This window comes from Venturia canescens, chromosome 6, assembly GCF_019457755.1.
Source record: "Venturia canescens isolate UGA chromosome 6, ASM1945775v1, whole genome shotgun sequence".
Lineage (NCBI taxonomy): Eukaryota > Metazoa > Arthropoda > Insecta > Hymenoptera > Ichneumonidae > Venturia > Venturia canescens.
This window is the reverse complement of record NC_057426.1, coordinates 3,736,553-3,749,900: the sequence shown is the minus strand read 5'-3', so window position 1 is coordinate 3,749,900 and position 13,348 is coordinate 3,736,553. Positions and strand designations below refer to the sequence as shown.

General features: G+C 46.3%; 1 protein-coding gene and 1 long non-coding RNA gene across 2 annotated transcripts; one reads left to right on the top strand and one right to left on the bottom strand.

Annotated features, from left to right (window-relative positions):
* Positions 1-24: 24 nt before the first annotated feature.
* Positions 25-320, top strand: LOC122412031 (uncharacterized). Its single transcript, XR_006261283.1, has 2 exons — positions 25-57; positions 146-320. It is a non-coding gene; the product is annotated as an uncharacterized lncRNA (long non-coding RNA).
* On the bottom strand, positions 259-13,248 carry LOC122412009 (dynein axonemal heavy chain 12-like). The gene is made up of 5 exons (XM_043421219.1): positions 12,965-13,248; positions 12,611-12,881; positions 7,580-12,485; positions 2,717-7,500; positions 259-2,608 (listed from the first exon to the last, which is right to left on the bottom strand). Exons 2-5 carry the CDS (start codon positions 12,634-12,636, stop codon positions 286-288), a joined length of 12,039 nt encoding a protein of 4,012 aa, XP_043277154.1. The 5' UTR covers positions 12,637-12,881; positions 12,965-13,248; the 3' UTR covers positions 259-285.
* Between the last annotated feature and the right edge of the window lie 100 nt (positions 13,249-13,348).

Here is a 13,348-nt window from a genome sequence, read left to right as displayed (position 1 = left end):
GACGTTTGATGGCGCTGTTCGCGCCAAAAAAGTCTATTGCGTGGTCTATTGCTGCACGTACGTTTTTTTCTATATTTTCTACAATTGATTCCCATCTTCGTTCCAAATCTCTGCCAAGTTTTCTAAGATTTTTTCATCTTTCCAGACCTTCTATTTGCATATTTATTCAACATTAATAATAATTTGATTCGGATACAACAAAAAAGTGCTGTAGGTGCTAAGTGCATGGGTACTTGAATGATTAAATTAATCATTTGATGACAGTACGCAAGCGATTGAGTTGTATTATTTATTGCAATACAAAAGAGTTCTTCGTTTAATCCAGTGTTCGATTTTAATGTCCTTGCTTTCCAGCGGTATTCTCGTAATATAATTAACGGACAAAGAGCCAAGGAAATGAAAACTAGAAGATTGACATGCCACAGGGGACCGGTTAAGTGGACAAGCGTAATAATTAGTTTTCCACTGCTCCTCCTTCCTTGTGGATAACGAGTCAATAGAGCTCGGTATTAAACGAATGATAGGCATTGGATTCCAGTATACTTTTGGGAGAGTTTCGACGAGTGTGGAACGTTCAACGTCCCATCGAGCCCCAGACAAATGAAGTCCATGGATGTGAGTACAATTCATCAGGTCTGCAGCAACTGCTATGAGCTTCCAGAGTTTATGCTGGTCGGTTCTGACATTGGTCACCTCGTACATCACTGCAAGAGAACTCGGAGGAATTCCAATTTTTCGAGACAAAGTCAATTGGGCTGCAAGAAGAAATTTCCTGCAGTCGGCTAATCCACCGACCCACAAACTTCCTTTGTAATGACCGTTTTCTATCCAGGAACTGAAAAAATCATGGCGACTGGAAAGAGCTTCAATGAACCGGGAAAGAGTAGAGCAATCAATACTGTTAGTCATGTACAATCCACAGATCATCCATTTACCGGGAACTCTATTTTGGCTCAATGATTCAATGATTTCATATTCTGCTTCAAAGATTTTTGTTTCGACATCAGTGAGGGTGGCTTCTATGACTGCAATCAATCTGTTATGAAATTGAACTTCTTCGACAAGAACAGCGTTCAAAGGTTCTTTGTAAGCGACAGGGTAATGGCTTGTGACTCTTTCCAAATCGAGCCAAGCATCTGAGCAATCATTGATGCTTTTCAGTTTCAATTTTGTCCTGATGTCCCGAACAACATCCAACAATCGTGGGCGCACTGGTTCATCCGGATGCGCTGATATGTCATTGTCGATGAGCAGGAGACTGCGAGTCAGCGAATGTACGAAATAATCTGAATTCTGGTGGTCTCTCAGAATTGCAGCGTTGTTGTCCAACCCGAAAATCCCTGGTGGTGCTTCTCCGATCGGTAGAGAGTCTTTGATGTGCCGAACGAAATCACGGTATTCCGTTCTATTGGGTGCAGAGTACTCGTAGACGTTCGTTGACGAATGATCGGCACCTTCGAATACATAATTATTAACTGATCGAACGAGCTCGATGTTGCAGCAACTGTTGAGGATGACTTTGAGACAGTCACGATCCACAGGGTCCAAGATTCTTCCACCGTAATAACACTCCCCAACCAAATACATCAAATTTTCAACCAGGTCCTCTGCGACTCCATTGCTGTCTCGTTTCAATCCCCCATTGCCAGTTGATGTTCGACTTTGATCAATTTGAAATCCTCGATGCAAGTAACCGATGGAGATCTTGAGGTCGGAATCGGTGAATTCGTAAGATCCAACGTTCCAAGCGAGGTTGTGGAATCGCTGTCGCCCAGTGACAATCGCATGGAAAAAACAAAGTGCGTAAACGAGCTTAGAAAAAGTTCTGGCGTTGTTGCCAGCGCTGAGAGTGTTGTAAAAATCTGGATCGTCCAAGGGCTCAGAAGCGTAGAAGTCTAAGAGGCTTTGCTTTATCTGATCTCCGGGCTGCTCACAATAAATTTTGGTACCATCGTGTAATATGCTTATAGGGAAATTCGTGCTTGGATAGCTGGTTAACCACAAGCGGAAGGACAACGCGGTATCATCGTTGTTACCAAGGGACTCCGAAATACTTTCGAGCCTCGCGAGCCACTCGTCCGAAGCTAGATGACAGTTCTCCAGAAGAACCCATCCACCGTGTTTTCGAGCTGCTTCGATCTTGGCCTCGATCCCTGAGTATTCCACCGGTGAGGAAGGAGGCATCAAGATTCTTTGGACTTTGGAAGAAAACCCGATGGTCCTAGCCCACTTTTGAACGAGTCCATGCGGCACCAGATAACTTGGTAACACGAAAATCAGTGGAACAACGCAACTCGATTCGTCGTAGGAACGCGCAACTATGTTGTCTCGAATCCTCGTTGAAGAAGTCGAAAACGAGTTCCATCCCAGAGTGTTTTCAACTAGCCGATATACTTCCTCGAGGGTTTTCTCCGGTCGCAGCCTGTTGACGAGGATCAATCGTTGGAAGTCGGTTAGCTCACTGTCCCACGGAGCTGGCAGACCTTCGATGTCACCGTTACAGAAACCGTCCCACAAGGAGGATTCTTCCTGGAAACTCTTTGGAAGGTCGTGAAAGATTTTCGGTAGAGCGTTGCTGAGTTGTTGGCCTACAGTGAACTTGATGTCCCTAGAAAAATCAACGAATCCATTTTTTTCCAAACTTATGTTCCTGGAAACATTCCAGATTAGAGGAAATATCAATGGTGGTATCCACGCTATATACAAAAGGATTCACCTGATTTCACTGGACGGCGTTTCGACGCCAGATTCCTGGCCCAAGTTGTAGTCTTCCTCGCACTTGCAATCAACCACATTGGTAAGAAACAGTGCTCCGAGCTCCATTCGGTCCATTTTCTTAGAGTCGAGAAGGATTTTGATGGAGAGAAGAAAAGAATACAGAAGTTTGTGCTCATCGAGAAGAGCGTTCCTTACACTGGCGTCAAGGGTCAAGGTGAAGGACGAGCCAAGGTACCTCAACCTCTTATGGAGAATGACGCTTCTCATTGAGGTGTCGATGGATCTGACGTACAGACGAACGAACCAATCCAAAGAGAATCGGTACATGTGATTGAAGTTGACGAGATACGCTAGAGTGTCGTAAAGAGCAGCGCAGTACTTGGTCAGAGGTCGATAAGTACTTCGAAGTTCATCCATTTCTCGCTCGGTGGCTTTCACTGTTTCAATTTGTCTAACCTTCATCTCATGAGACAATTGTTTCCAGCGATCCAGTTTTTCAATGGCTCTCTCGTCCTCGATGATATTGACGCTGGCGCCTGACAGGATTTCAAGAATCTGGTTTTCTTCCTGGTCGAGCAGCCTCCTGTTGGCAGCGCTCGTCATCATTAGCCGGTCGAAAGTGTTGCGCAGTTCGGGCTTCTCTCGCGATACGATTATCTCCAGAAGACGATCCTCGAGTGTCTCGTTTGCGAGGGCAAAATTGACGACGCTGAACCTTTTGTACATGTCGTGGGGCTCGTCGAGGCGGCGACTGCCCGAAGCTTCGTTGAAGGATATCCGGCTAGTCATGTATAGTCTGAAGTGTGGGGAAGTCGAAAAGGCACTGGAGTAACGAAGAATCGCCGGAGTCTTTTCTAAGTACACAGAGCGATCCACGTTCTCCAGCAGAACTGGAAGATTCCTTTCGATACATTCTCGAATCTGTACAAACCAGAGTGGATTCGTTGGTTTAACGACCACTAGTCCGTTGGAAGATTCCACGCGTTTGATCCATATATTGGCTTGATTCTGAGGGTCGAAGATAAGAGGCCAAAGAAGAGAGTGTTCGAGGATCAAAGTATTGGCTTGATTGAACGACGAATTCAAAGACAGCCGATGTTTCGGGTCTTCGGAAGGGCCACTGCCGACCGGACGAGGGTTTACGTTGCTCCGAAGAGAGGCGAGGAAATCATAGGATTCCCCGGAGTTGGGTATTTTAAGAAGATCGAGTTCTTTCCTCCACTTCATGATGTAATTATCTCGCTGGTTGACACTGAATGAGCTCAAAAGAGCGACGAGTCCACAGGAGAGGAGTACGTCACCGGCCAGGTTGTCGCAAGTGCGCGTCAGAGTTTCAGCGGCCTCGAGCCAACGAGCTTTTTCCCCAGCTAAGCTGGCTATGAGCGCTTCGGCTCTTTTCAGTTTGTCCGTACAACTAGCGACCTCATTTTCCAGCTGCAATTTTTTGGCCAAAGTTGCCTGGAGACTGGCGTTGAGCGCAGCTAGTTTTTCGTTCAGCGCAGCTAAACTGGTTCGTTTTTCATTGAGATATTCTAGAATAGCGTTACATTCGCGCTCGGCTGCTGCCAGCTTCTCCTTCTTCGGAGCTACGACTTTGGCTACCTCGTCGTAAGAAACCATGGCGCGTACCCACTTGCACAGGCCTTCGGCAGCACTCGAAGCTTTAGCCACAATATGTGGCATGAAACTTTCGTCGTTCATGTAACTTTTGTTCACGACAGTCATCACCGATGGTGGTATGTTGTCCTTGTCGTAGTCCTTGAGGTTTTGCAGAAAGTTCATGTCGCCTAGAATGCGTTTGCTCGGCGCCCAATAGTCTATGGACTTCTTGCCGGTCACGGGATCGGTTGAGCGATCGGGTGGGACACCAAGCATAACACAAACCGCGGCTAAAACGAGTTTCACTGTGTCTGGTGGATTTTTCATCGCCTTCACCAGCGTAATGTCCGTTGGTTTGAGAGTGTTGAGGGCGGCTATCGCATCCTCAAGGATCGGTATAGCCACGGCCAAATCGGCCTCGCATTCTTCCTTCAAAATGCTGGCAACCTCGGCAATCTCATTGGCCGCTTCTTCTTCACGCTTCACTTGAATAGTCGCCATTTCGACGCTCACATTTTCCGTCTCTATTTTCTGCATTGTCTCGGTGGTTTCTTTCGCCGAGGACTCCAACTCTGGCCGCAGTCTGGTCAGAGTCGATCTCATTTTTCTCACTTCCTCGTCGGCTGATTTTAATTTGTCCAATCCACTGAGATATTTTTCTCTGGATACGCGAATCTCGTTTTGGCGTTTGTTTATCGAGAGCCCGTACAACTTGACCATGTGAATATAAGCGGCTACTGGCAATCCCCTCGACGCGACGACAGCCGACGATCGATCGCTCTTTATTCCCTCGGCGTTTTCCTTCCCGATGATCACGTCGTCCCAAAAATATTTACTCACTGTGATGGTCGCGGATTTCACACGATTCTCGATGTCAACGGACTTCATAAACTTGTTACCGATCTCGTAAAGTGCTTCCTCAGGCCAATTTCCACAGCAGTCGATGGTACAGTGATTTAGAATTTTAGCTAAAGTCCCTTCCCCGAGCGGGCCTTGACTTCTCAGCCCCGATTTATCAAAATATAAAACAAAGTGAAGTTTCTCTTGGCATGTGTGATAAAAATAATCCAATACTTCAAGGCTGCTCATTTCGCGATTGCGGTCCCCCTTTTGAGCTAATAAACGACACTTTTCTACGATACTGTCTCGTTCCTCGGTCGTGAAGAAGTTCGTATCCGTCGTTTGCCCCGTTTTCATCAGACTGCAAATATCACTGAGGATACTCGAGCAACTGTTGGAACCGATGATTTCTCGATCGCTTATAAAAAACGTACAATCTTTGATTCGTGTATTAGTGGCCCCCAGGTCATTACAGAAATCCTTGCTCGATTCTCCAATGCAATTGAAACACGCCCTTTTGAAGTCATCTCTCCAAGCAGCCAGAGGCGTGTTCGAAGACATCATTGACTCGATGACACCGCAGCTGAGTTCCTCTAACCGCTGTGACTTGATGTGAGCTGCAAGAGCAGTGAGGGATCTTCTTCCGGAGCTTCCGCCAAAGCAAATCATCAAGAGGCTGCCACCAGGAATATCAAGAATCCGGCAGATCCGTATGAGATGTTCCAACATTTCAGGAAACAGGAGTAAATCTAATTTCCTCTCAACATTGACTTGATCATTGTAGCGTTCTAGATAGAAAAGGGCTCGGTTTTTTAACCCATCGCGAAAGGAATTGATTTCTTCGTAGCGGTGCTGCTGCTGCTGCTGCTTGGCTGCCGTATTTTCACCAGAGCTGATTGAGGCTCTAGCATTGTTTCGGATCACTTCCGAATCTCGTGGCGTATCCGGTAGTCGCATAAAATCGGAAAACACTAAATGGCGAAAGCTGTCCTTGGTTAATTGGTCTGGACCGCCAGGGACTGCGTGTTTTGGTAGGCTGTCGAAGACCGTGTCCCAAGTGTCCTTAAAATGGGACTTTGCAGATTCTTTCATTCTGTCGAAAAACCATTCGGCGTCGCTTTGATCCACCACACGGTCGGCGAAAACTCTGATCATTTCGTGGACCCAGAGTCGCATCAACGTGACTTTCGTTTCGGCTGATTCTTTGTGAATCAGGCAGCATCCGTCGATGAGGCGGCTGACGTCTCGAAGACTGAACCGGTATTGCAGCTTGCTTGGCACGGGTCTCAGGCGCTGGACAATGGAAGAGTAAACTTCGATGGTCGCATTTATGATACTCGTTACAGTTCCAGAAACGTCAGCGTTAAACATGTTGCTCCGCAAGTTTGACAACAGTATATTGTGACCGATTCGGAAGATGGATTTTGCTGATGGAGGATCGATGAGGTACAAATTAAAGTGTCGGAAGAATCTTCCTGCTTCGAGCCATCTCCCGTCTCCGAGCCCACACAGATTAGAATGTTTCCGAGTCGCTGATTGGTCTATTGCACCCAGGAATATAAGATTGTTGAGTAGAATGCGATCACCGGTATTCACGTCGTACCAGCATCCATCGGGATGCGAAGATTCGTAATATTGTCTGATCAATTCCCTCAAAGTTGCATCCCCCTTTGATCCTGGCACGACACTCCAGTCATCTATAAAATTAACGCAGAATTTAGCCCGGTTGTTCGGTTCGTAAACGCGTTTGTCAACTTTTTTCATTCTCGAGATAATCAAGTTCTGGACCATTTGGTTAGAGTCAACGAACGAAGAGCTGTCAGCTCCAAAATTGTAAAAATTCGTTTGATAGCCCTTCGGAGCCATCTTGGTCTTCAAGAGATGCCGCAAATAGAGAGTCTTGCCACTGGCTGTTTCGCCAGTCACAAGGAACGGCTGCCCACTCTTGACATGACTTTCGAAGAGGCTCATATACCTGACACTATCAACCGTGCTTACGTAGCTCGTTGCATTCGGTTTGGAGCTCCAAAAATGATCAATCTCATCACCAGCTACGTTTGTTTTTTTTATCCTTTCCAACGAGTGTCTCCAGCACCCACTTCCACTAGCTCCTGCGCTGAAGACGTAAATATTATCTTCGATGAGACCTTCGCTGGGTGCACTTATAACGTCGTATGGGAAATCAGCATTGGTCCGCCACATTGATCTACAGAATTCATCGAATGCCACGCGAGCCTCTCGATGAAGAGATCCACCGAGCCCCCAAACGATTGACATGAGCACAGCTGCTTGAGACCAGGAGAAAAAGTTGGTGGTATACAATTTCACTCGTTCGTTTTCCGACTGTAAAGAAAGAGAACCACATTCTCCATCAGACATCGAATGGATCGGTTTATCGTTAACTTTATCAATGTGTACTAACGTTTTTTACGTGGTCCTGTTTCCTATCTTCTTCGTGCGGGTTCCGCCTATCCCTTGATGATACCCCAGACGAATCTTTAGACAATAAGCCCTTACCAGGATGATCCTCACTCTGTTCCAAGGCTCCTGTCAAATAGATCTCGAGTAGTCTAAGTACCGATGCAATTGAATGATTTTCATCGATCGGTAGACCACCTTGACGACTGATGAGATTTTTCTGAATGAATCCGAGACACTTGTCGAGCGACCACTCCAACAAAGATTGCAAAAAATTGTCGTATCCCTCATTGACACTCGTTTTTCCATCTCGATGCTCGGAGGACGAAGGAGAAGGTATTAGGCCACGAGGGGACGTTTGGTGTTTAAATATCCACTGTTTTATCCTCGTCTTCCAATGGATCGTCGATGACTCCTCTATGTGAATGATACCGCAACGCGAAATGGTTGCAGGAGTAGCTTCAATCGTACTAGAAGTTTCAAATACGATGGACGTCGAGTCGCCCATGGGAATTTTCTCACCAGATCCGACGACCAGTGTTCTGTCATTTGTATCCAACAAAGTGGTCATTTTATCGATGAGAGAGGTGTGGAGAGGCCCATCGAGTACAAGCCACTGCCACCGCCTCGTTTTTCCCCCATCTGGATTCCTCGCTGTCGTTGTGCCTCGGAGAGCTCGGCTCAAAATTCCATCTTTCCAACATAATCCTCCCGAACTCTGCGAGCGTCGACCGCAGCTGCCAAAAAGTTCTTCGCCGCTGTACGACTGATGGTTGATCCTAGTGGAGTCTACACTCAGCCGTGGCTCATCTTCGTGATCCATGGACGAGAGACTGCGAGCAAGAGTCTCGATCATCGTTGTTTTGCCAGCGAGTGAAGAACCAACGACCAGGATGACTTGCCCAGTGAGTAGAAGTTCAAACAACTGGATGATTTTCAATATCAAGGTCAAGTAGGGATCGTGCTCGCCATTCAGAGGCCCATTTTCATCGAGTTCTCGTCGGATCGCTTTCATGAGATTCCCATAATTCGGAGGCGGTAGAACCACGTTGGGGAACAAGTCGTCTGCTATGTGTTGGAAGGTCGCAAGGTCATGTGGCCTGATTAACTTTGGTAGATGAACGTCGATCAGAGCTCTCAAGAGCAACGTATCTTCGCTCTCGTTAGGATAACGAGTTTTTAACGCACATGCAGTCTTGACGAGAGTCCTGGTCGTCCTGATACCAGAGTCCCAGCAGTCCCGAATGACAGTGAAACTGCACGTGGTTTCACTCAAGTACTTTACAAAGAGTCCCAATTTCTCGGCGAGTGTTGCAGCCGTTGAAAAACCTTCAGCAAAAAGAGAGATCTCGACGATTCTCTTCGTATCAGGAAAAGCAAAAGCGACGGGTCGGAAAAGCACTTTCACCGCATCAGGTAATGCTGATCGACCTTTTGGTGCTCCAGCTCGAGTTGATATGGTTCCGGTGACGAAACAACGCTTCTCGATCATACTTTTTATCGACGTTATTCTCTCAGCCAGCACCGATAATCCTTGGAGTCTGATGTCATCGAGGTTCTTGAAAAGCAGCCAACAAGATGAACTCGACGACGGAGAGCAGCCTGCAAGCCCATGGAAAACACTATCCATGCAATGGTAACTATTCAGGTGACCTTGAGCACAGTCAAAAGTCCTGAAAACCACGCCAAGTACCCGGGCCAAAGCTTCTATGGTTCGAGTCTTCCCGGTCGCTCCCGGACCGTAAACAAGTCCGTAGAGTCGATTGCGGTGGGCTTCCATCAAACTGTGGTAACATCTCTCTGTGAGAGGTGTACAGATGACCGAGTCTTTTTCGATGCAGCTGCTGTACTCGTAGCCGTAAGATTCTTCCGAAGCGAGTAGCGACACTGCGACGTCAGGATCCCTCCAGTAATAGCGGATTTGTGCCCTCCATGCGAAATTATCTCGAGCAAACCTTCCACCACTTTTCACGACTTTGCTCATCATCAATTTCGTTATGTCACGTTGTTTCAGAATCTCAACAATGAAAAGAACCAGCTTCCTACGACGGGTCCTTGGAATCGTATTGTCTTTTAACCTGGCGAGCATCAACTCGATCATTTTCGATTGCTCTAACTCGTAGGACGTAAGACCATCCATTGCAGGTACCACTTCACCATGGTTCAAGGCTTCTTCCATCCTCGTCGACCAAAGCAATCGCAGACTGCACAGTCCAGCCAGTTCTACTGGGCCGTCAGTCAAGATCGATAAAATCTGCTCTAGGTCATTACTAGCCACTTCATCCAATTCGAGCAAACTGTAAAAGCTTTTGGTTATTGTATGACGTATGGTGTGCCTTAGAGTTTCTTCCAAGGTGATGAAAGGGCTGACGAAGGAACCGTTGACACCAGGAACTAACTTCTCACTTGATTTTTCGTTAAATGGGTCAATCAGAGTGAACTCTTGGGAGGAGCTGTCGATAATAGACGTGACTCGACAACTATTTCTGTCTTTTGAATCGTCACGATTCTTAAGAGGTGGAACAGGATTACACTTCGTGGCGTTCATGTTCGTAAAGCACCTTCTCACGAGGAGGCTCATTTTTTTTTGAAAATTCGTCTCGAAAAGAATGTCGATGGCTTCTCGTTCAGAGATGAAGTAAAATCTGGGAAAAAGCTTCCTCACGTCTCCAATGAACGACTGCACCATTCCTCGCACACCTTCCAAAGTATCTTCACCTTCGGCCAGTAATTTAGACAACTTTGAAGATTCTGCACCGATGGCACGAAATTTAGGTTCTTTGAGAATGGTTTTTTCTACGACCTGGATAACGTCATGACGGACGCTGAAGAAACGATCGTGTGCCCGGGCGAGGTCTTTATTTTTTGCCTTTTTGACAAAAACTTTTTCAAATTCTTGCCAGTCTTTCTGAATACGAAGCCACGATTTGACTACGCAGTTCACATTGTTCAAGGCACACGAAAAATCGGCAAGTTCCTGGATGATTGGTTTAACGAAATACGAAACTCTCATTTCGCCGATGACGGTCTCGTGCTCTTCCATCAGGCTCTCAATTTCATCGATACGAAGGAAGGTTTTAATGGCAACGGGGCTCTGTCCAATGCTAAAATCGACGGTATCCCACCGTGCAATCATTCGATTGAGACGATCAGCCAAAGCCAGCTCTTTATTCGCGCCGATACTGATAACACGATATTTCTCAATATCCTTGGCAAGATCGAGGCGTATCAGCTTGGAGAGAGTGGTCCCTGCATCAGGGGCTGAGATCGACGGTTCTCCAGCAGATTCCAACGGGGTATCGACTATCAAAGACGACGATGCTAACGATGCAGATCGATCGCTGTTGGCCTTACTCATTCTTCGGGATTGTTGATAAATGAGGGAAATTTCATGCCAGTGTCGTTGCCTCAGTGAAGGATTACAAACGCAATCAATGAGTTCGAGGTGCGATTCAAACTGTTTTACTTGTTCCAGGACCTGGGTGCACATGGTCAGGGGAGCTGGTTGTTGCATGGGATCAGGATCGTCAACGATTCCAGTGTAGAGTTTCAGTCGTTTGGCCGTTGATGGTCCAGCGGACGAAGATGACTGTTGAAGGTCGTTTTTAATCTTTACACGCAGGCTTCCGTTGAGTCGCTCGAAAGTTTCTCGATAGTGGTGAATCGTTTTCCTTCGGACCTCAGCGGCGTTTATGTATTCGAAGGGGCCATCCATCCAGACGGCGTGATCGCGATTCCACTCCTTAACAAGACTATTAAGGGTCTTTACAGGCAGTAGAATCTCTCGGATTTCCTCAACGCTGGTAAAACTCGTTTCGGGGAACTTGAAGAGCTTCTCCTCGTAGTTAATCTTCTGGATTTCTTGATCCAACTGGTTGAGGTGACCGAGAAGTTCTCCGATGTGGTCCGCGTAGTCGTCCACCCTCGTGGGATCATCCATGTAATCCAATACTTCAAATTTCGGCAGAATAGCTTCGATCTCGAGGTTCAAGCGAGCTATTCGCCTCTGCAGTTCGTCCTCGAGTTCGCTCTTCATCGCCTCGCACAACGTGTTACTTTTGGTGACGATCGGCTTAATGTCGACAAGCCAGTTTATCGTAGCCCCATTGATCCGCACGTGTTTCTCGCTCATGTCACTCGTGAGGGCGAGCAACGAGTTCAGCATTTCGACTGACTTGGAGACCCTGGCCTCGAATCCTTCCAGTAAAAGGCTCATCGAAGGATAAGCGATCAACTCACTAAGCTTGAACAGTTCGTGTGCAGTGTCCGGAATGTCTAGTAATTTATCCCGTAAATTTTCGAAATCCTGGCAAATTTTTTCGTTGTATTCTTCGTGACGTTGGAGCATGCCTTCGATGAGAATTTTTCTGGTATCAGCAACTTCGTCGATGAGTTGTATCCTGGCGGGTCTCTGATCCAGTCTTCCAATGTCAAATGAGTCCAAAATCTCGGTGATCCCACTTGCCTGTTCGTTCTGTTCGTTCAACACTTTGACGCTGGACCGATAATCGATATTCATGTCAACATTCTGCGCAGTCCCTGCTTGGCCCATGGGCAAAATCAAAGTTTCTATTTTTTTTCTAGTTTCAGCAGATGTTACAGCCTCGAAATCATCTGCCATTTTGACAAAGTATTTTTTCAGGGGGTTCACTGCCTTTGCCAATGCCTCGTCAACCTTTCGATGGCCTTCGCTCGAATACCAATCGGGCAAAGCTATTCTCATCGGCTCAGTCCGCCCTCCAGGGAACATCGATTCTTCTTCGAATCCTGGCAAATCATCGGCTATGTTTTCCACTCCACGAATGAGCGAATGCCACATGGAATATATTTGGAAAATTGGAGGTTCGATCGAGAGTCGACTGTCCTCAGGTTTCCAAACCAACCGGAGTTCCAATCGAGGACATCTGAGTCTGTAATCAGTCAGTCGTTCTGTCAGTTCATCAATCGTTCTGATCATCATCATCACGATCTGTTGACTGAATAAATTCGTAGCACATTGTAACAGTTTAATTTTTTTACTGATTCCTTCACTTACGATATTTTTTTGGACGCGTTTTCCATTGTTACCCTTCGAAGACTGAACCGGATTCGAATCACTATTGAACGTCATTGTTATGGTCTTCAGCACTTCGGGATAATACTCGTTCTTTATGATCCACGCGACTCGAGCGACCTCTTTCATCATTTCGTCCTCCAATACCGATATCTCGAAATTACCGCCATTATTGCCCTCTACGATATCGTCAAGGTCGACTACGACACGAGCAAGTTTTTCATCAGCCAACTCGATTATTCGTCTCATTATACTGTGGGAAAGAAAGTATTTATTTGACAGTTGTAGGCGCTGACGAGACACACTGTATTCGTAGCTACTGTCGCAAGAACGTACCGTTGTTTTGGTTATGAATTTATCGTTGGTGTTCTCACTCAGCGTGCCAACGATCGATGCTATGCTACAATCCACCATCACTTCTTCGTACAGTTCTCTTATTTCTCTCAAAACTTTGTTCACACACTTTGGATGATTATTTTTCAAATGAGATGGTATTAAATTGAGGATACACATTTCCCACTCTGTCGACAATTTCGCCACGAGAATTTGTCGCGACCACTCTTTCAGTCGGAGCGTATAGAGCGATTCCGAAGATGGATTTACACTGTGATTTTTCTCACTTTTTTCGGAATTTGATCCAGTCGATGACACCGTACACGACATTTTTAACAATTCAATTTTTTTTGGGAACTCGTAAGAAATATTGAAAATTAGTATTAA